This window comes from Anopheles ziemanni, chromosome 2 (genome assembly GCF_943734765.1).
Source record: "Anopheles ziemanni chromosome 2, idAnoZiCoDA_A2_x.2, whole genome shotgun sequence".
NCBI lineage: Eukaryota > Metazoa > Arthropoda > Insecta > Diptera > Culicidae > Anopheles > Anopheles ziemanni.
Window position 1 is genome coordinate 52,392,185 of NC_080705.1, and position 26,890 is coordinate 52,419,074.

General features: G+C 44.2%; 3 protein-coding genes and 1 pseudogene across 3 annotated transcripts; 1 reads left to right on the forward strand and 3 right to left on the reverse strand.

Moving 5' to 3' along the window:
* Window positions 1-216: 216 nt before the first annotated feature.
* On the reverse strand, window positions 217-704 carry LOC131293838 (uncharacterized; annotated as a pseudogene).
* Window positions 705-6,221: 5,517 nt separating this feature from the next.
* Window positions 6,222-17,356, forward strand: LOC131282910 (palmitoyltransferase app). The gene is made up of 9 exons (XM_058312455.1): window positions 6,222-6,355; window positions 7,260-7,822; window positions 7,908-8,253; window positions 8,313-8,424; window positions 8,510-8,664; window positions 8,770-8,891; window positions 8,973-9,102; window positions 10,099-10,192; window positions 16,012-17,356. The coding sequence occupies exons 2-9, from the start codon at window positions 7,665-7,667 to the stop codon at window positions 17,328-17,330; spliced, it is 2,436 nt and encodes an 811-aa protein (XP_058168438.1). The 5' UTR covers window positions 6,222-6,355; window positions 7,260-7,664; the 3' UTR covers window positions 17,331-17,356.
* Window positions 17,357-19,750: 2,394 nt separating this feature from the next.
* Window positions 19,751-21,575, reverse strand: LOC131282913 (mitochondrial thiamine pyrophosphate carrier-like). Its single transcript, XM_058312459.1, has one exon. It carries the CDS (start codon window positions 20,672-20,674, stop codon window positions 19,751-19,753), a length of 924 nt encoding a protein of 307 aa, XP_058168442.1. The 5' UTR covers window positions 20,675-21,575.
* A 1,008-nt stretch (window positions 21,576-22,583) lies between these two features.
* On the reverse strand, window positions 22,584-26,092 carry LOC131282907 (uncharacterized). Its single transcript, XM_058312451.1, has 6 exons — window positions 25,998-26,092; window positions 24,769-25,931; window positions 24,476-24,685; window positions 23,699-24,407; window positions 23,474-23,634; window positions 22,584-23,396 (listed from the first exon to the last, which is right to left on the reverse strand). The coding sequence occupies exons 1-6, from the start codon at window positions 26,049-26,051 to the stop codon at window positions 22,754-22,756; spliced, it is 2,940 nt and encodes a 979-aa protein (XP_058168434.1). The 5' UTR covers window positions 26,052-26,092; the 3' UTR covers window positions 22,584-22,753.
* Window positions 26,093-26,890: the final 798 nt, after the last annotated feature.

Below are 26,890 nucleotides of genomic sequence, written 5' to 3' on the forward strand. Positions count from 1 at the left end.
GGTGTTTTCCAAAATATTGCATAACTTTTATAATTTTAAAAATTCATTAAGTATATTAATTTGAGGTTTCAAAAAATTTTAACGATATAAAAAAATGAATATTTTTATTTTGTACAGTTATGCATTGTGTTCCCTGTTCTTATAAATTCACGTATTTTGTTTTTTGGTTCCTGCATTAGCGCCCGTATCGTGGAAGGAGACACCGTTTTCGCAATTTCAGTTCACTTCCTCTTGCCAAGAACATCTCCTGGCATCTGCTTTTTCGTCGGCAGTCATATCCATGGTTAAGAAATACGCTAGTTCACGTTCCAACGCGGCTAGAGTTTGATCCAGCGTTTCAGAAAAAGTAGATTGGGCAATTGCCATAGTAAAATCGTTACCAACACCTTGTTGGTACGACCCTTGTGCAAAAAATCGCAGTTTTGTTCTCAAGTTTTCTTCCGCCGATAACCCACGCTTATGCTTATGCTAGTTCCACTTTGGCAAGGATTTCTTCAAACAGCCTCTTCGGAACTCGGTAATTGTTAATGAAGCTGAAAAAGGAACATGTTAAAACAGTGGTAACGATTGTTGAGCCAATACGCTTACGTTTTATCCGATAATTCAAGCGGATCAAAATGCTTCTTCAATCGCCTACGGTGTGCTGCTAGATTTATCTCCTCTTCATTCTCCGCATAATTTAAAAATAATAATGAATTTATCATTTTAATGTTTTGGATGCTTCACGAATTAAAAAGCTTCTCGATACGATAGAGGTCGCACTAATTGTAACGTTGTTTTAAGTAAACAAAATCTAGGTTTCCATGGTTATTTGACAGACGGCGAAACTACTCGATAGGTATTTTTATGGGTTGTTATAATTTTACCGACTGCTCAGTTGAATACATTCGCGATACCAATGCGAGTAGATAAATTTATCGGTCGATATAATCAAACGGGTTGGTAAATTTTATCGACTGCTTTCGCGATAGGTACCACTGTCATCTAGAATTACCAACTGCCTATTTGGCGAAGATTTTGGCGGAGATTTCCCACAAGTAAGCTGGAATTTTTTGAAAACACTTTTTTTAACCAACTGTCACAACAATGGCGGAGCAAAAAACAGCTTTGACCCGACCTGTATGTTGATTTTCTTTGGTTTTATGTAGAGTTGTGTAAATCTGATTCAGATTCATGAATCTGAATGAATCTCTGCCTTATAAGGGATTCATGAACCTTTCGACGAGAGATTCATGAATCCTGAAGACACACCAACTGATGAAAAGTCACCAGCCGAAAATGGGTTGAGGGACCCCTTTTTTTTGGTCGCATTCTCCACGCCTATGAAAGAATCGGGGAGATTCATGACAGATCCATGAAAGATTCATGAAGATTCATTAAGGTTTCGAAAGATTCATTAAGCTTTGAAGTTTCGAATTCGCAAAGATTCATGAATCCATCTGAAATGAGTTCAAACGTTCATTACGAATGTTTGTTTTGGGTATCATAAATTCCAAGATGGTGATATGTTTACTTGTCAAATCGCTCCACATAAACCAATCTTGGGAGTAACCTTGGTCTAGACCAAGGTGTATAAATATAGAAGGTGACTTTATGACGCTTTGGAAGGGGTGCCATCAAGATGATTAAATACTGAATAGGTGACTTTTTAGGAGGTATTTTTTTACGGGGTGCCCATGGCGCAGCGGTAGCGCGAGGAAACACCACGCCACAGGTGTGGGATCGAATCTCGAGTCTGGCACCCCGCGGTATTACGAACGGCTGACCACCGATCTATAATATACCGTCTTTCGGTCACACAAACTCTCTTCGGAGAGAGGCCTTGTCCCACTAGGGGATGTCGTGCCACATAAAAAAAAAAAAAAAATTTAGAAAATGGCGACCGTGGCTTTTGACAGCATGGTGATAAACAGCATAGAAAGTAAACAACTATGCAAGTAACCAGAAGGTACGTGCTGTGAAACTTCGACACATTTGGTAGAAAAATCGGTGACCCACTACAGCCGACGGCTTCTTAAACATTTGCCAAACATGAACAAAATGAAAGCAATTGAAGAATCGGTTTGATTGGTTCTCAAGCGTTGTTGTTTGTTTATCTTCTAAGGACGATTCCCGCCAAATTTGAGTATCAGCAAATTTGAGATACTGTCAAAAGCTATTTTTCGATTTTTTGCAGTCTAGACGTCAAAATGCTCTACATGCCACTACCTTATATAGTGTGTATTTATATTGGGTGCCATATTTGAGAGTTATGTCAAAAACAACAACGCACGAGAACCAAACAAACCGATTCTTCAATTGTTTTCATTTTGTTAGCATGGCAAATGTTTAAGAAGCCGTAGGCCGTAGTGGGTCACCGATTTTTCGACCAAATGTATCGAAGTTTCACCTCACGTACCTTATGTTTAGTTGCATAGTTGTTTACATTCTATGCTGTTTATCACCATGCTGTCAAAAGCCACGGTCGCCATTTTCTAAAAAAATACCTCCTAAAAAGCCACCTATTCAGTATTTAATTATCTTGGTTTGTCCGGAACTGTCACAGTTTCGAAGAATGCTGCAGTGAAATAAAGTAAAACTCCTCAATCGAAAGCCACGCCGTTCACCAGTGACTCGTGACAAAAGAAGATTGCCATCGGTGAAACAGTTTGTTTAGTGCGTGATTTTTCATCATTTCCCTCCGTTTCGTAGGCACACATTTTTGCAATATTGGATCTCTGTGGCAAAAAGCATTCACTTTAGTTCCGTGTGTTAGCTGACGAAGGAAGGGCGGAGGTGGCACGCATAACACGGTGTTGACGGACGAAATCGTACGGGAAAAGGCAACAGCAATAACAACAAACACGTGAAACTCGGCTGTAATCCGTGTCGAAGTCGCGACTTTCCCTCCTTTCAGCTCCGGTAGTGTTTTCTCCTCCACCGCGTTTTGTGGGAATCTTTATGGTTTCTTAGTGCGTGCCAATAGAAGAATGGTAAAAACGGGCCTCTTAACGTGACTCGGTGTGGTGCGTATGTCTTTCACTTTTTTCCTCCTATCAGAGAGCTGTCAAAGTAATTTGCAACAGTTCACACAACCTTTGATGATATTGCGAAGCACCTAATTTGCCCATTATGTTCCAATCGTTAGAGCCCGCGGACCATCGAGATGGTCTGTGATAACTTGCTGTGTCCGCCGATCCCAGTAAGTGCAAAGTGTGTTGCGTGTGTAGAGTGCCTTTTCGGTAGCGAAGGTCAGCAGCAGGAGTGGTTACTTCACATCGATTTTCATCGAAAAAAGCAGTGAAACTCATATCTACTTGACACACTTCAGGATGTTCTAGGAGCAGCTTGCCAGGGACTTGTGTGTAGATTGTTGTTATGCTATTTTTAAGTTCACTATACGGTTTATAGTGAGCCTTGAACCGCTTTCCGACCCTAACCTGATGGACTGGGGAACTGGGGGGGGAGCATTCGGGGGGAACGTAAAGTAGGCCACCAGCATCGATGAGGGCATCGTGCCCCGGAGCAAGCGATGAGTGATGACGGCCAAATGAAATTTATTTCCAGTGTTGATTGAACCAGCGGCATCTTCTCCATGGATTGCTTCGTTCTATGCCGTCTCTGATTTACCGTCGTCCTCCCGGTGTTCCACGCAACTTTTGTGGATAATCGATGATAGTGCTCTTATTATTGTTGTTTCCACTGCTACTAGAAGCATAACAATACGGCAGCATATAGGATATTGGAGTTCGAAAGGCCTGCCCACCGACCATCTGGTAAGGACACAACTAGTTCATACATCATCTTTTGCTGTTTTGTGTACTAAACCTAAGATTTACTGGTTTATGACTTTATGTCGATACTGTTTCTACACGAAATTCTTTTACATTAAGTGTTTATTATAATTTTACGGCTAAATCAATCGGCCGGTTTTCTTTCTAATATTTTCAAATCGAAGAATGTGCTTATATTTTAATACCTATTTTCATTTATTTTTTTTTACCCACTAATTATTACTAGCTATCGAATATTGCCGACTTCAAGAGAGCGCGATTCTATCCTTGAAAAATGTAACTAACGTCACCTAATTGAAATTGACGACAAGCTGGCTCTTTATTATCAGTAACGTGTCGGCTATCGCGAAGGCTAGAGCGAAGGAAAAAGTCAAAAAAGTTTTGTTTGCATGATCCATACTAGATGAATAGAATTTCTGGAAGAAGAGTTTTTAACAAAATTTGTTAAAAATCGGAAAATGCTTTTTTTACGGAAAATGCTTTAAAATGAATGTTTAAAGATTCATCCGGTAAGCGTTTGCGTTTGTTTTATGCGGTAAGCATAAACATAAATCCTGTTGTGGTTGCTTCACTATCAGACATTCCCGAAATATAAAACGAAACGCTGGAATGAAGAACAATTTTCAGAACTGTATTTGAAATAAGAAAAGGCTTCAAAGTCCGTTCCCGAAACGTCTTATATAGGAGAGTTAAATATATTTTTTAACTTTAAACTTCGACTAAAAGTCGCTTAGTCATGCTAAAGAAATCTCTCCGCCCCGAAATCCACTAATCAATATATCATGGGTTTCACAATTATCTTATCAACGCCGGTCGCCTTTATCGCTCTTTCCCATACCGATATTCTGAACTAATTTGTCGATTACGCGGGGTCTTAACTTCTACTGACTTCACCGTTTGTTGGCCGTTTCCATTTCCCCCGGCGACGCTATAGTGTTTTGGAGGTCGTTGCAAAAAAAGACAAAAAACGGTCACAATATGTCGCGCAAAACACGTACATTATATTATCGACCTTCTTCGAACCCCTGATCATGCTGGAGTGTCGTTCGATGTTTATCTGGCCGACATGCCTTGCAACATGACTCTTGAAGGAAGAGTGATTTTGGAGATTGAAACGATTCGACAGTACAAAATTGAATCTATTAAGTGAATAAAAAATCACCGATGGCGAGCCGTTGTCACTCTTGTCTTTTGAACGCAATCGTCATCGAATCTTCAGGACAAACTTTGAAGGTGCAACTGTTAAATAAGTTAATTAAAATAAGTTTTGAATGAACAGTATTTTGCGACAGTGCATATTACATTTAAAAGTACACCTAATATGTTTTCTAATACCTTACAAAATAGACACCAAAAACCGGTATGCAGCAAAGAAATCGTAAATAAAACGGTCAAGTACCCAATGTCAAAGATAATCGATTTGAATTGGATCCCGAAGCCACTCGACACGAACATCGGGACGTAATTAGCGCAAGGTGGCGAAAATGCTCACCGGGTCACACTGCCAATTTTTCCGGCGTCCTACAAATGCCACCTCGTGGCTCGTGGGTCGTCCCGGGCTCGTTTGGCAGCAGTCCGGAAAATGGAAAAAAGACCATATGTCGTGGAGCAGCGTGCGATATGGGCTGTACGCCTCTCGATGATGCGCTAAATGGGCACATATTGACAGATCTGGTCAATATTATTTGTAAATCGTCATGCAAACATATGATGCGCCGTACTGCGAGCCATTGGGAAGCGCAGATTTAACATGAAAAGTGGTTTATTCTTTCGGTAAACAGCCCGATTACGAACGATTAATGGCACTTTTTTATGAGATTGGGGTCTATTTGTTGATCGCATCGTACAACACAAATTTTATGACTTGTTGTTAATTTCAATTTTATTTCAGCACTGCCAAGCTTTTAATGGCACTCTTAGCACTAAGCATTAACATTAGTTGTTAGTTGGAAATGTAATTCCATTTGAACATTCTAAAAATATATTGGACAGGAGAAAATGAGCTGTTTCTTTTGGTCTAGTTTTAATTTGTTTGTTGATGGGATCTAATATGATGAAAATTTTATCAAATTGCCTGTTGAAACAATTTTGATAAACATAAGAAAAAAATGCTTTACATTCCACTGTTTACAATGCCCAACACATTTTATAGGATTATTCTATTCTTATTCTTTCAGAAAACTTCCTGATCGGCTTATCATCGCTTCCAAACCGCTGGAGTAGTAGCATATTAATATAACTGACGACAACGAAACAGTAAACGAAAGAAATATGCCGAGCTAAAAGGAAGGTGGTAACTTTTTACATCCAAATCTAAATTGGGAAAAATCACAACGAAAAAATCTGTAGGCGACCGCCCACCCTCGCCTGTCTCGCAAGTCAGCAACTTAGTTAAGCCAAGCACCAGGAATCCTGCAGTCGGCAAGCATCCTTTTCTTCCGCATTCTTTAGTGGAACAACATAGACATCAAGAAATTTCGTTTCGGAGGTGATGCCAACACAAACTATCGGCGAACCGAAGCGAAAATGTTGGCGAACCGCGATAGAACAACTTTTCGCAGCTGCGTAGCTCCTTGATCGGCGTGAGTATACCGTAGAAGTAATCCAATCAGTAAGCAAATCGAAAACCGACCGCGTGGGTCGTGATTCCGATGGGTTTCTACTTTGTTCGCAAACTGTTTGTGTTGTGAGCTTTGAATTACGTCTAACGTATTGCTCCTCGGAGCTCCATTTCGCTGGAGAAAATAAATAAAATTCATTTCGCGGCCGTCTGTCGCGAATCGATCATTGGGCCGAAACCAACAAACGATCGCCCGACCGTTCGTTAATTAGGTTCAGCTACTTTGAACAATAGCTCGCAAGTTTAGATTGACTAATATTTTACTGCAGATGTTTACTGCCGACATTCATTGGTTATCTCTCACCCAGACGTCTTTTATGACGTTCGGAACTGTTGGAGCTCGTCTTCTCTTTAATATTGGGAAGCGAAATTGTCAGATCGCTTTTGCAAATTAAAAACAAATTGTTAGCAATAAAAAAAAGTTTATTGAACAGCGAACGTGATCATGAGGCATGACAGTAAAAGTGTGTGTTTTTGTTTTAAGCCAACATATTTAAAATTATTTAACAATGATTAATCATAACTTATCTGGTTATAGTAAAATATCAACACTTCGGGGGTTATGGTTGCTATGGTCAGTAAGAAATGTTGACGCTGGTTTACATATGTATAGAAGCTTTTACGCATTCAAGGGCTTATCATGGGCAAAACGTTTGGTTTTAGTCGTGTATTTGTAGCTTCAAGACAACACTAAAATGTAATACAAATATTTAATCCATAAACTAGCTGATTGATTTTATTTACTTGCCGGAATATATGATCTAAAACCGCTTGTTCCCAAATCGAGGGTCTAAAAAGATAAAAATGGTACTCTGAGAACGGTTTATTTATTTTATCTCGCTTTTTCATTCTCCTTCTCTAAATAGAAATGTAATCAACCCTCTCGCCAGCGCGAGGGTGGATAAAGGAACAACAATCCAAAACCGGGGCAACAGAATACATACGGTGCGAACGTCGGACGAGAAAGTAATTGAGCCAAGCAGATCTCAGCAAGCATTACTATTACACGGCCTACTGAAGCTGAAGAATCTGTGGATGTTTTATGTTGCCTGCGTTTTGTGCACCTTGCGTTGCCAGCCGTTGAATAGGCGAAGCAGACGCCTTCCGGCCTCCCTGGAGGACGACGACCGTCGGGCCCTTTTCTAGTGCGTCAGTGCGTCGTCTGACATTTGTTTTTGCAGTACAAATAATTGTTAAGATATTCCACGGAGGAGACAAGCAATCGGACGTGAAAAAGAGAAACACTGTTGGGAAGAAGGGAGAACAACGCTATGGCACCCAGTCAAAAAGTTACAAAAAAATGGGAAATTTTCGCCGGTCGGAATAAGTTCTTCTGCGACGGATACCTGATGACGGCCCCAAACTCGGGTGTGTTTTATTTCACGGTCATACTGATCACGGGCACCAGTGTGCTGTTTTTTGTGTTCGAGTAAGTTGCCACGAGCTTTGCTGCTGCTAAATGTTCTTGTCATCCGTTGCGAAAGCGTAGCTTTAATGTTTTTTATACCCCCTAGCTGTCCCTTCCTGGCACAACGTATCACACCAGCCATCCCAGCCATCGGTGGGATTCTGTTCATTTTTACGCTCAGCTCACTCTTCCGGACGGCCTTTAGCGATCCAGGCATTATCCCACGAGCCTCCCAGGATGAGGCGGCCTACATCGAGAAGCAGATCGAGGTGCCGAACTCGCTCAACAGTCCCACGTACCGGCCGCCACCGCGCACCAAAGAGGTGTTCGTGAAGGGGCAGACGGTCAAGCTAAAATACTGTTTCACGTGCAAAATCTTCCGGCCACCGAGAGCCTCCCATTGCAGTTTGTGCGACAACTGCGTCGATCGCTTCGATCATCACTGTCCGTGGGTAAGTATAGAAAGCTCCATGTTGCAACGATGCAGCCCTAATCCTTTTCCAACCCGCAGGTGGGAAATTGCGTTGGAAAACGAAACTATCGGTTCTTCTACATGTTTATCGTCTCTCTGGCGTTTCTAGCAGTATTCATATTTTCTTGCACAACGACGCATCTAGTAATGTGTAAGTGTAGCCATCCGCCGCATCCCTTCCGTCAGAGATTTTTATCGTGTCACGCTAACCGTGCCGTTTTCTTTACTTTTTCCAGTATTAAAGGAAGATAATCAGTTCATTGACGTCGTCAAGCGAACTCCTTCCAGTGTGATAATAGCGGTAATTTGTTTCTGTTCCGTGTGGTCTGTTATCGGGTTGGCCGGGTTTCACACTTATCTGACTACGAGTGATCAAACAACAAATGAAGATGTGAGTACTTTGTGCTTCAGATATTGCAGCCCTGTCGCGTATCTTTTGTAAACGAATTTATTTTCATTCACACTTCTGTTGCTTTTATTATGGCGCTACTACCAGATCAAAGGTTCATTCAGCTCAAAGGGTGGCCAACAGGCGATCAACCCGTACTCGCAGGGGAATATTTGTTTGAACTGTTTCCACATCCTGTGCGGTCCGATAACTCCCTCACTGATCGATAGGTGAGTACCAAACGTTGTTCGATTGGTTTCCAGCATTCAGCTTATCACGTGTCCTTTTGTACTGCGTTCTTCCAAATCCAGACGCGGAGTCGTTACCGACGAGTATCGAACGCAAATGCAGGCGCCGGACAAGTACAACAGTGCCACCGTGCCACCGTTGGTCGTGATGCAGCCGGGAATGGATACATTGAACAAGCATTACAGTTTGGACGTAAGTCGCTATTCCTTTCTCTATCAGGCAGTATTTCTCAGTTTGCGGTTATATTTCATACTATGTTTCTATTGGACACTGGATCATATTTATCTTTTAAAAATTAATATTCATACATATTTGTTCAAAATTATACTCATTACAGCGTGGAATTTTCTTTTCTGTATAGTTCAACGAAAGGGGCGAAATTTTGATATAAGTTTTAATTCGCACCAAACTTACTGCCTATCCTAAAGGTTTGACTGTTTCCTTGGCGACTGTTGTTAGTGTAACCAGTTAACAACGTTAACTAAATGTAACTAACGAAATTCGTTGATGGCTTACATATTTTAAGTAAAGAAATTTCATTCATCAGCTAATTAATTAATTATATTCATTTTTTAAGTCATTAAACATTGTATGTTCATTAGTATAAACTAATTTTATGAAGCTTAATCGAGCAAAAACATCATTAATGAAGACTGATGTCACATGATGACTCAAAAAATCAAGTACTATCTCTAAACAATATAACTTTAAATTGTTATATGTTTTGTATCTTGCGATCTTGCGATATTGCATACCGTATTAAATGACTTCTTGATACCTTCGTGTAATACATGCTCTGCCATTGTACACTGTAACAGAAGTATATTTTTTAATTATTGTCATAACTATCTAATTAAATGTTGTATTCCATGTAAAGTTTTGTAAAGGACCTGTCCATGAATAGATTTAAATGGTGAGCTTTTCAATTCACGAATTGATCATACAAAAAATGCTCATTTTGTGGACGTACGTGACTGACAACAAAACTCCATACATTTATCTTTTTTGCTGTTTGTTAAAAATGGTATTTTAAAGTTCAATTCTAATAGAGCCTTGTAAGAATAATTTAAAATGATTGTTATAACTTTTAATGTTGTGTTTGCTACAAAATGATGCAATTAGATGGAACATTTAAATGTTTTTCGCTGATACTAATTTTGTTCCTTTTCTCCAAAACATACGAAACAGCACGAACTGCAAAATGGGTCCAACGGTGGAAGTGGCGGTGGCAGCGGGAACGGTGGCGTCTACCGGCAGCGCAGCTACGATAACTTACAAAATGGTAAGTCACCATCAGCTTCTTCAGTTAGCGTCGGTGTAGTCACGAATCAATTGAACAATTTGAACGTATCTAATTCGAGCCATGCGCCAAAACAAACAGCATCTACTAGCCCTGCTGCAACCTCTGCCAAAACTAAACCGAACTATAGCCACTACCATGCTCCACTGAACTATCTGCAATTAACATCACAATCTCCATCACAATTTAATAACCTATCATTGTCTTACGTGAACCTTTCACCGCCAATACAACAACCTCCGCAACAACTACCATCACAACAACAACAACAACAACAACAACAACAACAACAACAACAACAACAACAACAACAACAACAACAACAACAAATACAACAACAACCGTACCATCACCACCATTCCGCCACTTGCAATCTTCTCAATCCTGGCTCAAATTCGCCCAACACATCCACACACTCGTCGTCGTCGTCCACGCGTCTTGGCAACCTGGACCCTGGGGGATCGTTTCGCAAACGTCGTAACATCGTTCCCTATCCTACTAACATAACTAATACCACATCGAACAATCTAACGCACTCCCCGGGGGAACTGCACTCACCTTCCACTGGAACGCCAGTTCCGATACCGACCAACTTCAAGTATTTTGCCCCACAATCGAAGTATAACGGATCAAGCGTTGTAAGCGGCAGTGCCAGTGCGGGCACGTACTGCTTCAGTGACCAAAGCCAACAACTGCTTCTGGGAGGAGGTTTCAATAGTAGCGGCGTCGGTGGTTCATCGCCCTCGGCGGTGCTCAGTGGTGGCGCCACAACGCTGCCACTACTCAAAAGTCAGTCCGATTTTCTACAGCAACACCAGCACCAACAACAACAGCATCCCTTGACCCCGGGGAGTAGCGTCTCCCAGCAACATCTGCTACAGCAGCAACAGAGCTTGAACGTAACGCTGCCCCGCTATCCGTACCATCGGAACCGGGCGATCGGTGGTAGAAAGTCTTCCCACGATCTGCAGTTCTCGTTGCACCACCAGCAACACGCTTCCCTGGCGGATCCTGGCAAACCCTCACCTGGTGCAGGGCTGATGCAATCGGTTTTCTATGGGACTGCCAACTACCCGGTAGTCACCGGTGGTCCGTACTGCTCGAACGGCCCACACAACCATAGCCTGGGATTGGCCGGAAGCAGCACGAACAGCCTGAACAACCACTTTAACCCGGCCGCACCGGCAGGCTCGACCGGAATTGTGATCCCTTACAACAACGGGCTTATGCTGAAAGACACGTCGTCCGCTTCGTCGGCGGCATCGTCGTCCGGCGGGTCATCATCGTCCGCGTCCACCGCCACCATCTCGTCCAATTCGACCTCCTCCGCTACCTCATCGCTCGAGCGGCGCTGTGGTGGTGGTAACGGTCTACTAGCGTCCGCCTCCGGTTCCGGCTCGTATCTGGCGAGCTACGATACGATCACCACACTCTCGGATTATCAGCAACAGCCACAGCAACACAGTTTCGGGTTTGGATCCGGGCAGCAACACGTACCGCACACGTGCCCCAGTAGCCCACGTACGATCCGTTGCAGCAGCCCAAGTTGCAGCAGCGAGCTTGATCCGATGCTGCACTCGAAGGCGCACGGTGGAATCAATCATGGCGGAGGAAACTATCACCATCGCCACCATCGGCACCAGCATCACGGTGGAGGCGGCGGAAGTGGTGGCCTCAACGGTGCGGGCAGTGGCGGAAAGGGATACGCCAAGTTCTACAAGAAACCAACGTACCACGTGAAATCGTCCCACTCGACACCGCCGCCGCCACCACCACCGCTCGCATTACCCTCGCCTCTAGCCGGTTCCTCGGGCGGCCTCTCCGGAACGAACCCCGTCTCGCCGGCGCTCTCCTTCAGCCAGTTCAGCCCAAGCTTCTGGAGTGCTAACACGTGTGTTTCATCGAGCAATCGGAGCAGCATGCTGAGTACGGCCACCCTCGGTGGGGGTGGTAGCACGACGCCCTACGTTGAATGCACTCCGATATCTTCTAGCTCTTTTCCAAACTACGCCACAGCAGCAGGTGGCCCAAGCGGAGGGGATTTTGGTGGTGATGGTGGTGGTGGTAGTGGTAGTGGTGGTGTTGGGAACAACGGCAACAATGGTAACGCCGGCCTCCCGACTGGCAGCCCGTACGTACAGCGGCGCGGTGGAAGCGACAAACCGCAGCAGCGCTTCTCAAACGTTTTCGAGTATCAGTTTAACAATTTCGATCTCAACTCGATACACGAGGATGCTACGAACGAAACCTAGCATATACTACATTTTTAGTTTTGTAATTTTTTATAATTTAAAACACCGCGGCACCGCGCGCCACCACGGCTCACCTGTCTTCTTCGTCCTCTCGTTCTTATCCCATTTAATCCTCGCAAGAAGCAAAAATGAGATTGTTGTGGCTCACACTGGCGCTTTGTTTTCTGTGTTGCTTGCCACTGGACAGAAGACACATGATGCTGTTCCTGACCGGTGGCTTAGATTAATGCAGACTGCAATATATTATTTTGTACTGTTTTTGTGTTGCAACCGTTTTCCAGTTGAACTTTTTACTTGCTGGGACAAACAAGTTTATGTTCATTTCGTTTTTTATTACGTCAAAAATTATTTCTTTTGATTTTGACCGTTACGTGCAGCAAAACCACAGCAAGCAGTGAAAGATTAAAAGGAACGGGTTTTTTTTTAAATATTTTATCATGTTTTTTAAATGGCAAAGATTATTGTCTTTATAGTGAACTATTGTTGGGTGGAATCGGTCGTAGTAATATTGCAGCAATTTAAAGTTGTTGAGAAATGATAAAAATATTACAAAACCCTAAAAATGTATTAATCGTTCGAACATTCCGATTTCGCATAGCACATTTGCCTAGAACAAAACAGGGTGCATTACTATCGCGATTTACGTTAAATTGTGTCGCTCAATCAATTAGTAAATCACTCTTTTTTCGGTAAATCTGCTGTACTACTTGTGTTCGACTTCGACGAACAAGCATGTTTTATTTTTATTCGGTTATTTATCACTGCTTAGTTGCTCGTTTGTCAGTTAGCGTAAGCAGTGGTTCATTTTCATTTACATATTGCGTTGGTCGGTTTCATTTTATTGCTTTTTTGATGTTGTTATACTTCGTCTTTAGTTGTTCTCGCCTATAGTTGCATAGTTCAATTTCTTTTAAATCCATTTGATATTTGCTTGGCTACACTAAACAGTAGTTGTCTTAAACCAAATCTAAACATTTCAAAGTCCTGCAAATGAAAGCTGTTGTTGGAAATGAAGGATAAGAACTTTTATTTCCTGTTGGTTTTGTGTTTATGATAAGTAAACCAAACATTTTGTGCTCTCCTCTTCAGGACGTTTTCTGGCGCAGCCAGTGACTTAAGGTGCAATAAGTGAAGCGCTATAAGCGAAATAATAATCATGTGTAGACCATAATCTCCTTCAAAAGGAGTAAGAAATTCCAAAAGCGTAAAAAACTAATAATTTGTAAACTTCCAAATTAAATTTGAAAGTTATTGTTGTTTGACCGAAATGGAAAACAAAGGTTGTATAACATGCCGCCGAGGAGTGATATTAAATAAACCTGGAAGTTATGGAAACCCGTTTTGCAAACTAAAAATTATCCAAATCGTTTTTCAATAATAAGACGAATATTCCTGCACTGTGCATGGCTTAATGTTTTTGGACAGTTTACAGAAATGTGGGTTTTGTACGAATCGACTATGTGGATATTTGGAGTCAACAACGAATGCAACAGTTTCTTTCCGAGTTTTAAATGTAAACCAACACACAAAGAGATGATAAAGAATTTCGCTAAGATGTTTCCCGTACTCAACTTAGATCAATGTTACCTACCATAGTATGAGAAGTATGCTACAACACGTGTTTTTATACCTCAAAGCGAATGAAACTGATAGAGAAAAAAACCATTCGGTCGGTACATTATTTACAACTAACTTCTTCGCGTGCTTTCATTTTGACATTGCAAGATTTTTTTTGCGTTTTAACAAACATTGATAGAAAACAGTTGCATGTTCACGGGATTGATGATTTATTTGAAATATCCAATAGCAGAAGCAAAGGAAATAATAAAAAACAATAACAGGAACAATCATACCGTGACACGTATCATCTCTTCAAAGTATTAGAAACAGAGAAGAGAAACAAATTGTTAAATCGAAAAATAAAATGAACAGCATTTATGGTTAAACAACGCTCGCTTTTCTCGGTGTGATCTACTCGTCTTGGGATGGGCACAAATCATGATTCAAATTCATCCTTTTTCTCTTTCGCTTTTTCCTATACTTCAAATTGTATTTTAATCCGAGCTACTAAAACACTAACAAGATGCCGTTAAATCCACGTTGCAAAATCGCGCTCCCCGGGTCAAATATCGGGGTGGTGGGTGAGTTTAACGATTTTTTTGTCCTCTCATGCCAATGTTCTTCTACCTTGCTACTGTTTTGAAATGTTATCCTACCTCCCTGTTCGCTGACGCTCGCTTGCTAATTCCCTTCGGTTTCCGTTTCCGTTTCCGTTAATCTTCTTGCACCAGCCTGCTGTTGTATGTTTGAATTCCTCTTCTTAAAAAAGCATCCAGCCCAACGGAACATCTAGAATAAACATTGTCTCGTGGGCATCAGTGATTGCTAATTATTGGATGATATATTTCTATTTTTTATAACCACGTTTGCACTTTGGTGATATGAGTATTTTTTTCTTTCTGTAGACATTTTTTTCCAGCGTGTGCAATCTGTGGATATTCATATTTTTTAACTTCTTTTAATATTTTATATTATTTATGCAACAGCATCTTGCAACCTTGCATTATTCCAAAAATAGAACTATACTTTTTCATAAAATTTGAGTAATAATATACCATAATGGTTGTCTAGAATCTGATTATACAAATTACGACTTATCTGGCTAAAACAAGTTTATCCTTTTAATCTCGCTCTCGTTTCGTTCTGTCTACTCTACCCAACATACATAAAGCAGCAACTGTCTGCTAATATTGAATTCAATTATAGCATTTGTCACTTGCAGGAGGAACATAAATCGCATCTCATGGGAAACATTTTGATAAGTAACTTTACTTAGTGGAATACGAAACACTAAGTAGTATAAAAAGTTCTTGGAACTCTTAAAAATGGTTTATTTCAAGATAATTCATTGTTTCAAATATGTGTTCCCGGTCCCCTGTGTATTCTTCTCGAGAAATCATCGACAGTTTGTGTAATACGAAATGCATTTGAATTGCCAAATTTTATTTGTTCCGGGAAGCATATATCTAGAAAAAACCATTGCATTTCACACAGATATTTATACCTCCCGGTGGTTGTGCGATTTAACGTCAAATCCCTCCCTTAAAAACCAAACATTTAAAGACTGAATATATTTTATAAAATAACCATTTAGTGCGCAACTAGAAACTAGTGTCGTTCCATTAACTCATGTCCATCATTCGACTTGTACGGCATGTTCTAGCTACTTTTTCTACTTTTAAAAGAACACAAATCTTCGTAGTCTCCGTATTTTTTCGTAGTTAAGCTAGTAAGTAAAGTAAAAAAGATCAGTTAACTTTATGTATCCTTGGCACTTCTGCGCCGAACTCTTTCTTCACTCCCCCCGACTGAACGATGTGTCGAACGTAATAAAGCTGCTGCTTGTAGAGTTGGTTTCAATCATTTTCCGATTCAGTTTTGTTATTGGCGCTATTTTTTCATTGTTGGCATACATTAGTACCAAAAGTTGTCATAACTAATTGAAAGTCGTTTCGTTTTTTTCCGTATCTTTTTTCTCCTCCGTGGCAGATAAATCCAACAGCGTGGCACACCTGGTGGATAACGAGATCCCCCTGTCGACGACGGGAAACGTATCGGCGTGTGTGGTCGGGGTCGAAGACACCACCACTACGACAGTGCTACTTGACGACGACGGATTGGAGATGGAGCCGACTGCGTTCGGACACCACGGGAACCACCGTGCACCGACAGTGGACGATGGCAATAACAAGCAGACGACGGGCAGCTACACCAACCTTTTTCGCGATTCCTCCTCCAACGGTGTAGGAGCGAACACCCTGGGCAAGCACCACCACCACGCCGGTTACGGTGGGCTGATGATGAGCGACTGTGATAAAATACAGAGCGCCGACGAAATCATCAACGTGAGCGAGCTGATGATGGTGTGCAGCGTTAGCGGGCACGAGAACGTGTACAGTAACGTTCCACCGGCCCAGATTTCACCATCCGGTTCGGCTGTGGGCCTGCTCTCCTCGCCAAAGCGAACCAGCCTGGGAAGTAGTAACATGTCTTCGTCGGCGGCGGCGGTCGATGTTGGTAGCTCGGGAAGCGGTGGTAGCGTTCCGCTACAGCATGTCTATTCCAATGTGGCGTCGTCCACCTCGGAGGTTGTACCGCAAAGCCAACATCAACATCCACAACAGCATCATCAGCAGCAGCACCCACAGCAACAGCATCAGGCTGCGAATGGAGGAAGCAGTAATAACAGTAGTAGTAACCACAATCATCATCACCATAATCATACCCAACATGGTCATAGTCACCAGCATCCGCTCGATCCACTGGACGATCCCGCCCAGCTGCTTAGTTCGTCCTTCATCAGCAACGATCTCGATCTCGACGATCCCGTGCTCACGAGCGCGTTTGCCTCCCCGAAAGCACCAGCACTGCCAACGGTATCGTCACCATCGTCCTCGTTGCCATCGGGTGGCGCAGGGAAACTGCAGTCGCCAAGTGTGCCAGGCCACGGGACGACCCAGCAGCAGCAACAGCAGCAGCAGCAGATCGTCACGCCACTTAAATCCAAAACATCTCAGCCGATTACAACGATCGAAATGAAGAACGTCATCAAAACGCTCGATCCGAACGTGATAATTCAGCAGCAGCAGCAGCAAACAAACACCAACGGCACAGCGAATATTGCCAGTGGCAACCATCACAGCAACAACAACAACGGTGGCTCGCCGATGTTCATTTCACCAAGTGCTAGCCGAATGCGGCTGCTGCAGGAATCGACCATGATCGATACGGCGCTTGATCTGGACAGTCTTGATGGTTCCATCGGGAATCACTCACAGTCCTGCCTAGTGAAGACAGCCATCGTGTGAGGGGAGGCCGACGAGTAGTTGCACTGTTTTAACTGACGAACAAAAAAATTAAAACATTCACAATAATGGAAAGTACGAAGAAGAATTGGTGCCTGTGTGGAAGCACTTACATTCCGAATGCCGGCTCGTTGTAATGTAAATAACTAAACTAATAGTCGAATCACAATAGAAAGTACACGATGCTGATTAACCGTTTGTTTGCGTATGTGTGTGTGTGGGGTGGAGTTAAGGAGATGGTGAAACGGCAGACTTGCACCGATTGTCCAAAGACCACTAGGATATGCAAGGCGAATGTATGAACATTTCAAACTAGCAGAAACTAAATGATAGACGATTCTTCGCGCCACACAATGTACGTACGTGTGGATGAGGGAAGACAAGGTAAACAAACAAAAACAAAAATAGACCACCCGTGACAAAAATACCAAGAACGATCGACCACATCCTACCGATGGCTTTTTGCTGCTTTTCGCTAACTAATTAATTTTGTCCGCTTTTGTCCGCCAACTATATTCGCTCCTGCTCACCGCTCATGCATGGAGGAACTTTATGTAATTTAGTGGAACAAAATGGGAGCATATTTATCGGTTTGTGCAACGAATACGATGAATAATGACGACACGTACGATCGCCGGAGTGCGCCAAACTGTTCGGAGACCGAGCGCGAGTAGAACATGATTAGAGTGTGTATATTTTCATGTGTCTTATATTTACGGTTGTTTTCCGAGCGAAACGCATGCGTCGGTACAAGCGACCGGCAAAAACACAGGGATTCGACAACTCGATTCGGTACACAGGGACTTGGAACTTTACCGAAAGGGTAAACGGAAAGCAGAGTGATGGAGTGAGCTAGAGAACAATTTGCAAACCGTGACGGTAAAACGAATGTTTTCTCAAGTTGCTACTAGTTGATAATAAAGTAATTCGTGCATTAAAAATGTTCATGTGATTGGTTTATTCTGGTTGTTTATTTTTTTTATTTTTATTTTATCTCGCTACAATTTCCACTACAATAGTCTGGGAAAGGCGACTGAATCCGTCATTCGTCACTGCTGTAGGAATCTCTTACATTTTTCGTTCCCTCCAACGTTCCGGCAAGCTATGTCTTGGTAAATGTGTTACCGCTATCCTTATCCTCGCTCGATAACCATTTCATTTCAGAAAACTATCAATTGACGGTTCGTTAATATTCATGCGTAAACCGCGCACCGCTTTCCCATTATTGTCGGTCAGAACTTGCTCACTCACCCTGTTTGGTGTCAGTTTAGAATATCGTACACCACCAAATTGCTCTGCGCGCCTCCTTAGAAACTCCAATCGGGGCAACCAATGTTACATACAAGGCCTACTTATTTACGTTTAATAATACAACGGTTGGTTGTTCGATCAGCATATGGGAAAGTCGCTCCACCGTAGACATACTTGTGAATATCTCGTAATATTGCGTAAGTCTGAAGCCGCTACTATATCTAACGGATTCAAACCCGGAAGCACAGGAAGCGCATTGACTCTACAACGTTCATATAACACGGTATACCAGCGGTAACATTAGGAGATATGCTGGCGTAATGGATAAGTGTTCCAATCTTGTCGGTTTTTTTTGGCTGCGCTGAACGGTCCACGCCCCATCGTCGGTAATTAAACATTTTAAACATCTACCGTATGCGTATTTGTTACCTGCCAAATCTTCGAACTTATCCCACATCAAACGGTGGAAGGTACAATAGTTGTTCTATTTTAGCGGCGTTGTACTGGGTCGGTCCTGGGGTTTTCATTCACAATAAAACAGCCGTGTTCGAACATTCCCTTCGACGACATACTCGCTGTAGTGGTTGCTCACAACATAAACCACCTCTTAATCCTAGAATCTAAAGCTTCCGAAGAAAAATAACTTAACCGGTTGTCCTGAGTTCGTGTTTCCTATCTCCTATCGCCATCCCTTCTGTGCAATACACAACATGACGCCTTCGTTCTTGACACGCTCGCGTGTGAGTGTAATTCAAATCGTTCGGTAAATTATGCTTCCTACAAATGGTGGTATCGTTTTGCGTTGTTAAACTATTATAAGTACATTGTGCCTGTAGTTGTTGTTTCGTAGTTTAGAGAGAAAGAAAACGGGTGCCGCTTAGGAAGTTGGCAATAAAAAACGCAATTCTAAGCACTACGCGTACCAGTCGGTGTCGTTCCTTAAACGCTACTTAAAATACATGTGTCCCCGGTTGTAAGCGTGTGTGCATATATCTTGCGGTTGATGAAGTCAAAGATACATATTCGATATGACGTTGAGCCGTACGACTCGAGTTAGTTTGGTTTGCTTTGCGTATTTCTCAGCAGTCCTTCCGTTTGGCTTTGTTTGTGTTTCGAGACACTCTTCCACTGGTACAACCTAAAAGGCCACGTTCAGGCCTGTGTCTTATCTATCAGTGGTTAAGGATGAGCACCATCTCGTCGTAGATCGCGAAGTAGAAGGCAGACATGAAGCACGCCTTCAGCAGCGCCGGATACAGGCCCTTGTACAGCCCGATTAGACCCTCCTGCCGGGCGATGCTATACAGGCAGTGGAACATGTTATCACAAACGAAGTGTCGCCCGTACGTCTGGCGGCTTTTGGCGAAGCCCTGGATCTGCAACCGCTTCTTGGCCAGGTCGAGCGGGTAAACGAGCAGCTTCGTGCAGAGACCGGCCAGCCCACCGCACACGAATAGCTCGATGGCGGGCAGCGACTCGCCGGCGGCGATGTTGAAATACTGTCGCAGCATGCTGCCAAAGATGTTGTAGAACATAAACTGGCCGCCGGTGAGCGGTGCGATCTGCAGCACACTCGGCCCTAGGCCTCGGTACAGCCCACGGATGCCCTCGTGCGTGTAAATCAGCTTGAGGCCCTGCACGGAGCTTTGATAGCCTCGGCCCGGGTCCTGCGAGATCAGCCGCGTGCGCACCACGTCCAGTGGGAGTGTTAGGACCGTCGCGAACGTGCCGCTCAGTGCACCACACACAAAGTTCCGCCCGCTCTGGTGCCGCTCGAACGTGTCGACCGTGCGGAGCAGATGGTTGAAGCGCTCGTACGAGGAAAACTGTGCCACACCGTAGATGATCGAGAGTACCTGGGCCGGATTATGACCCTTCCAGAAGGCGCGAAGGCCCTCCTCGCGGTACACGAGGCGCGTCGACTGGACGATGGTACGATACTTGGACGTCACGTGCTGCTCGCTCAGCGGTTCCACCTGCAGCTGAAAGCGAATCTTGAGCACGTCCAGCGGCTGGCAGATGAAGCGTGTAATGCACCCGGCAAAGCCACCGGCAATGCCCGAGTTGGAAGACGTTTCATTCTTTTCCCGATCCATTCTTTTCCTTCACGCTTTCTCTTTCGCTCTCCCTGTATTTAGTAGGAACACGGAAAAGGAACTCGCAATGAGGACGCGGGTTTAGGACATTCACATCCGTGCAACCACCGAACCGTCGTCGTAGTGGCCACTCCACATCTGTCCTCCCACGCGCACACACAACCGTCTACACGTACCAATGGGCAACACACTCTGCTGGCCTGGGGCTAGCCTTTGAAATTTCGCCACGATTGCAAACGGTCCATGCACCACCGTCTTCAGTTTTGTTGTTATATCACCACCCCGAAGAAGGGTACCGTGTTCCTGTATATATTTTTCACGTCCTGTCTCTTTCTGCTCGTCGCCTACTCTTCACGTGCTGTCTGACGATAATACTATCTCCACCTCCGACGGCTAACCTTCGATTGTAGTTTGTTTTTGTCGTGGTCACGAGCAGCGCTAGCAAGGTTAGAATTCAGTGCTGCCACAGATGCCCTCCTCGTCGTCGCCACCATTACCACCACCACTAACACCGTCACCGCGGCTGCTACCAGCACTTACAGCACGGCGGTCTCGTTCGCAGGGACGCCTCGATAGCGTGTAGAGCAGTGGGAACAACAAAACTGATCTTTCCATTCCACCACCCACAGTTGTACCGCCTTCCCTAGGGTGCCCGTGTTTCCGGAAGAGCGTCTTTGATGTTATCGATGACAAACGATTTAAGGGTGCCGGAAGATGTGTTCTTCCACCTGCCGGTTCGCGCTACACACAATGTTTCCGACCCCGCTGCAATTGACGAACGAATCGAAATGGGCATGTGTTTTAATTGCGTTCTTCTTCTCAACCACAAAGTCGCGTGTATCACAATAGATTCAGTGCTGGGTATTCAGTCAGTGGTTGGACGAATGAGTCCGCGAAAGGTGTCGTTCGAATGGACGGCACATGATCTTTGATGCTGAAATAAAGCCAACATAATACAGGGTAAAAATATTGCACGCACGTTTTCTTCAAATCGCTTTTTTACTCAATGGGACATAATGACATAACCAAATCACTTACTTTACTCAATGCTTCAGCATGGTTGTGCAATTGCGGTTGTCACTGCCCTTGAGGGTCCCATGTGGTCGTTACTAATTTCCGAGCAAACTTGCAACGAGAATAAAAGAAAAACCGTCTCACCATGTGCGTTACTAAAAATAGCGCCACCGCGAGACTATTTTCGCACGCCGCGTTCAACTGCGTTCACGTTTACCAAACAGCCGCGCAGCAGCAAGTGTCGGCCGCATCCCTTCTTTGCATCCGAACGACCAGATTGTAAACAAACAACTGATGGAAACAGAAAAAGGGCTTTCGAACGGCTGAGGCGTACGTGTTTACGTAAACGTTCGTCACTTCACCACATCCCTACCCCACCACACTAATTTCGATTTACTCACCTTGAATTCATTCCGGTTCCTCCGAAAACGGTAGCATCCGTCCTTCGCGAAAGAGATGCTTTGATGCGGTGAATGTATTCGTGTTGTGTTTCGCTCCGTTCTTTCTCGCGCTGTGCAACCGCCCTTCGAGGAAGGGAAACTAGGAAAACTGCGCACTCTTCGACAATCTAGCAGGCGGGTTGTTTATGTTCTAACTGTGACAGCACGGGTTGGTATGATCAGCAGTAGAAGCGGGATGTTTCGTTATTGGTGCCTTTTTGCCGTGCGAAACATCCGACAGTCGCCTGGGAGACACAGTAGAAAATTCGAAACATTTTTGACCAAAACAACCTTTAAATAATTTAAAAAGATACACAGATAGTTTTTAACTTAAAAGAAATATATTCCGGCACTTCTCATAGTTGTTTTTCATAGTTTTTTTTATTCAGGATCAAACACAAGTTTCGCTACATTCAAACGGTGCACAGAAGCGGTTTGAAAATCCGCTGTGCAGCTTGAAATCGGCAGACACATAAATTATTCGTCATTTTCTTCTGCACCATTAGCATCTAACAAAAAAGGATAAAGATCCGGAGGGAAAATGAAAAAAATGAAAAGAAACTCATTTATCTAAACTGTACAACAAACAAGCGACAGATTGTAACTGCCTTCCACCCGATTATGATTACTCGAAGGAAATCTGCCGCTTCGCTTTCATGATGCTAGAGTTTAGTGAACCACCGACCAGCAGTTTGTTGTTGGCGCTCGCATTGCTACCCACAACCGCATTAAATGCTTTATCCATCCTGTACGGGCTGACGTTTTTCTGATCCTTCCCGGAGAAGGACAGTAGCTTTTGCGTAGACCGTTGGCGCAGCTCACTGTCGATGTTTTCGCGCAGGGCTGTTGTGGTAGTTAAGCTGACAGCTCCATGCCCCGTCACCCCGATAATATTTACGCTGCCCGTCGATGCAGCCGTTTTAAGTTGCCTTCCACCTTGGAGGCTCCCTGGTTCGGAGAGTTGCGAAAAGCTGGCCATACCGATCGAGCTACCTTGCGATAGTATTGAGCTCTGACTGAGGTAGGTGGTTTGGCTTGCGCTTAGCGAACAACTGTCGAAAGGGGAAGCTCCGTCGACTGCTGAACTGGTTGCCACGCTCGTCATCGATCCAGCTCGCTTGAGCTTCCGCAGCTCGTACTCCTCCGGAGCGATGTAGCCTTGGAGTTTCGTCTGATTGCGTGCATTCATTATGCGAGTCTTCTCACGAAAGTAGATATCGTCCACGCTTTTACCCTGTATCACCTCGAACACGTGCTTGTTTGCCAATCTATGGGTATAATAAAACAGAAATGGAAGTAAGATAACAACAATGTCTTCGAGCAGGTGCAGCTGAGAGTAAGTTACCTAAGCATTTTTTCACTCGTGCTACTGATTGTCTGATCATTAAACTCTAAAAACAGTCTTTTCACTACCCGTGCCAAGTTGGACGCATGTTGCTTGAACTTTTCGTGCTTTGTTGACACTTGTTTGCCTTGCAGGGCTTGCGAAACGGCCCACAAAAGTTTCTGTGAACAAAAACACGAATGTTAAAAATGGTTGATGACGCTGGATTACCGTATGGTGGATTACCTTTTTATGATTTTCCGTAAGCATCATCACGGGTCGGTTAGTATCTTCGGACGTGATTTCCGAATTTGCCCGAAACAGTGCCTTCCCTCCGACACAATCTGTCGCCGCCATTTGTGAACCAACTCTGCTAACCGTCTGCGACCCAACGCAGAAACTCTGACTGCGGGCAAACTTCAACGAGCGGGGTGTCAAATCTTCCTCCACGAGAGCCGTTGACTCCTTGCGACGAATCTTTTCCGAACGCTCTTCCGACAATATTGCTCCCCGGGCAAGCTGATCCTCATCGCCAACGGTCGTCGGCGAGCGTCGTCGTTTCAGCGATACAGAAGCCAACGAAGCGCCATTTCCACCTGCACCACCGTCCGTGTTGCCACCACGAGGCGGAGAAAATAGTGATCGTCTCGATTTGAGCATTCGCGCTTCGGAAAATATCGAACGGTCCATCAGCTTGCTGTTGCTTCCTCCAACAGTTGCGGCTCCACCACCACCGATGTTCGGAGGGCTGAGGAACAGTGCCCGTTTGGAGGACTCAATAGTGGCCGGAACGTGCAGCTGCTGCGACGGTTTCGCACTTGCGCTGGTGCGCGCGAGAGAAAACTTTTTGGCCGAAGAACCGGGCGTACGCCGTCGGGGGGACTTTCGACCAAGCCCCCCGGGCGATCTGCGTTGGGGGGTTCTTACCTTATTTTTGCGACGATTGTCCGATTTTCTGGAATTGTAAAATAAGTGTGATGATTGATTTTTACACAACTATAATGGATCTGTTTTAAGCCTTACTTTGGATCAAGAAGCACTTGTCTATTGCACAACCGGAATGGGTTCAGTCTATTGAGGGCGCTCGCATTGATGGTACTTCTGCCAGCACTAACATTGCTGCCAGAGTTTATTCCGCTACCTGTGCTATTGTTCAGCAGATTCGCAGACGAGAAAATCGCTCGTCGTCGTGCCAAATGACTGAGACGACTCCCAGGCGACTGATTAAGCATTCTGAATTGAGAGAAAATTGATAACTTTGTTAATAAAACACCAGAAACCGGTACAGTAGTTGTGCATCTCCCTGCCGTACGTACTTCATCCGTTGATTCCGTTTCTTGGCGCTCGACGGCGAGTGACTCATGTTGAAGGAAGAACTCGTCTCTGCGCCGATATAACGTTCAATATATTTTAGCCCCAGTAGTTCTATCTTTTCCGACACGGTCGATTTGTTATAGTGCAGCCCGTGCGCACGATGTCGCAACAAATCGGGCCATCCGATCGCACCAAGCTCCGGCGTCAAGTGAGTTGGTTTGCTTAGACACTGTGGTAATGGTACGGTCTCGATGCAGTGACCTACGCTTTCCGCCTTGGACGTTGATTGACTCCCTCGGCATGAGCTTCCCCACCCCCACTGTGCGACATTGTTTTGGTACAGGGCAAGCATACGTTCGACATCAATATGGGAGTACGTCAAAGAAGGCGGTGGAGGTACACCCGAAAGGGAAGACTGCAGTCGCTTCAGCAATACACGCTCAACCGTATCCGATGGGACGGTTCCCTCAACGGTACAATAGAGATCGTCTGTTTCAAACCCACCAGACCTACGTGTTTTGTTCCGATAGCAGCTTTCTGCGTCTGCATCTTCATCCGGATCGTTATTTTCCGCATCCACATGGTTAAATTGGTTCCGTTCTTCGGCCACACCGTCGGCGTCGTTATCGTTGTCAGCAAATAAATCCGGGGACTTTTCATTATTATAATGCATCCAGGAGCTATTCTCCTTCGTCAGCAACTCTAGTGATTCGTTGAGCCTATCTTTCCGGGAAGCACGACATCGTCGGTTCACATCGTCAGTCATTTCACTGTCCGTCCTTTCGAAGCCTTTGGTGGCATCGATCAGTTCACAGTGCATCGCTTCCCCAGCCGTGGCCGCTCCCGTAGCTACGCCGGCAGTGGAATCGTCAATCTTCAAAGGCTTTATTTTACCATTGAAGGAAAGATCACCATCGCCAATCGTCTGTTCATCCCGTTCACTTGTATCATTCTCTCCAATCAGTTTGTTATCGACGGCATTGCAACTGTCGTCGGATGCTAACGGGCCCGGAGGAATAGATGCTTTCGGGCCAGAAGACCATTGCAGCTTACTGTCACTGTGGCTAGTCCACTGCTCCTCACTTTTCATGCCGCCTGGCGAGGGTTCTTCGCTGTTACTGCTTTCGATGCCCCCTAGGCCTACTAGCTGGCCACCGTTGGAATTCTGCCGAATGCAAAAGAAAAATGTTGTTTGAAATGTAAAACTTTACGTTCTCAAGAGCGAACTTACCGTGGAAATGTCTCCTAAAGATGCATTGTCACTAAGCCGGAACTTGGTAATCATAGTTTAATTTCTAAAGCTGGCCAATCGAAGTCAAAGACAGTCAAACTCGTTCACATGCACTTATGCGTATGCTTCGGTAACAAACGCACTTCATTGGCACAATGCAATACCGAAATATGCTACTAGCGGAGTATTACATTAAACCACACCAGATCGTTACCGCGTAATTACTCAATTAGGAAAGAATGCACAATCTCTCGAAAAGGTTTCCGCACGAATACGGTGTGCTATGAATGGGCGAAGCGCGAAGTCCCGAAAACGTCACTAACCTCATATGCCAAAGCTTAATTGACCGCGCGCGGGACTGTAGAAGTTTGGTCGCTTTGTGCGTGTGTAGATATTACCCTACGTCACCAAAGCCAGCGACTTCTATTTGTTGCGAGAACTTTGTGGCCGATAGAGCATCTTTTTCGCATCGCCTCTCACTAATTCTTAACTGAATAACTATTTGTTCACTAGAAATCTATGAATGCACAGTAAATGAGTCCTCGAAACAGTTTATCCACTCCACATAGAAGCCAGCTGCCAACAATATGAAACGAAACGTAAATACATGGACAAGGGGTGGGGGATAGAAATGTCAAAACTAGCTTTAACCGTTTTCGAACAGTTTCAGACATAGGATCAGTGAGAGTATTTTGACCCATGTATGTAATTTTCGCCCACAAGAAAAGAGATCAATTATTACACTGATTTCAAATAATGATGCGTCCCAACTTTTTTATAGTGTTAATATCAATTAATTCTAGTTATATACCAAATTTGGGAGCGATTGCATCAACATTTTTCGAGAAAATCGTTAAAAACTACGAAGCTGTCGCTTTTTCAACAAATCATGC

Bases quoted from the DNA above. Each gene is read 5' to 3' on its own strand.
- LOC131282910 (XM_058312455.1), top strand. From the start codon at position 7,665: ATGGCACCCAGTCAAAAAGTTACAAAAAAATGGGAAATTTTCGCCGGT. The intron at 7,823-7,907 runs GTAAGTTGCCAC...TATACCCCCTAG, and splicing joins GTGCTGTTTTTTGTGTTCGA to CTGTCCCTTCCTGGCACAAC. The intron at 8,665-8,769 runs GTGAGTACTTTG...CGCTACTACCAG, and splicing joins ATCAAACAACAAATGAAGAT to ATCAAAGGTTCATTCAGCTC.
- LOC131282913 (XM_058312459.1), bottom strand. From the start codon at position 20,674: ATGGATCGGGAAAAGAATGAAACGTCTTCCAACTCGGGCATTGCCGGT.
- LOC131282907 (XM_058312451.1), bottom strand. From the start codon at position 26,051: ATGATTACCAAGTTCCGGCTTAGTGACAATGCATCTTTAGGAGACATT. The intron at 24,408-24,475 runs GTAAGGCTTAAA...TTACAATTCCAG, and splicing joins CAAGTGCTTCTTGATCCAAA to AAAATCGGACAATCGTCGCA. The intron at 23,397-23,473 runs GTAACTTACTCT...TTATACCCATAG, and splicing joins ACGAGTGAAAAAATGCTTAG to ATTGGCAAACAAGCACGTGT.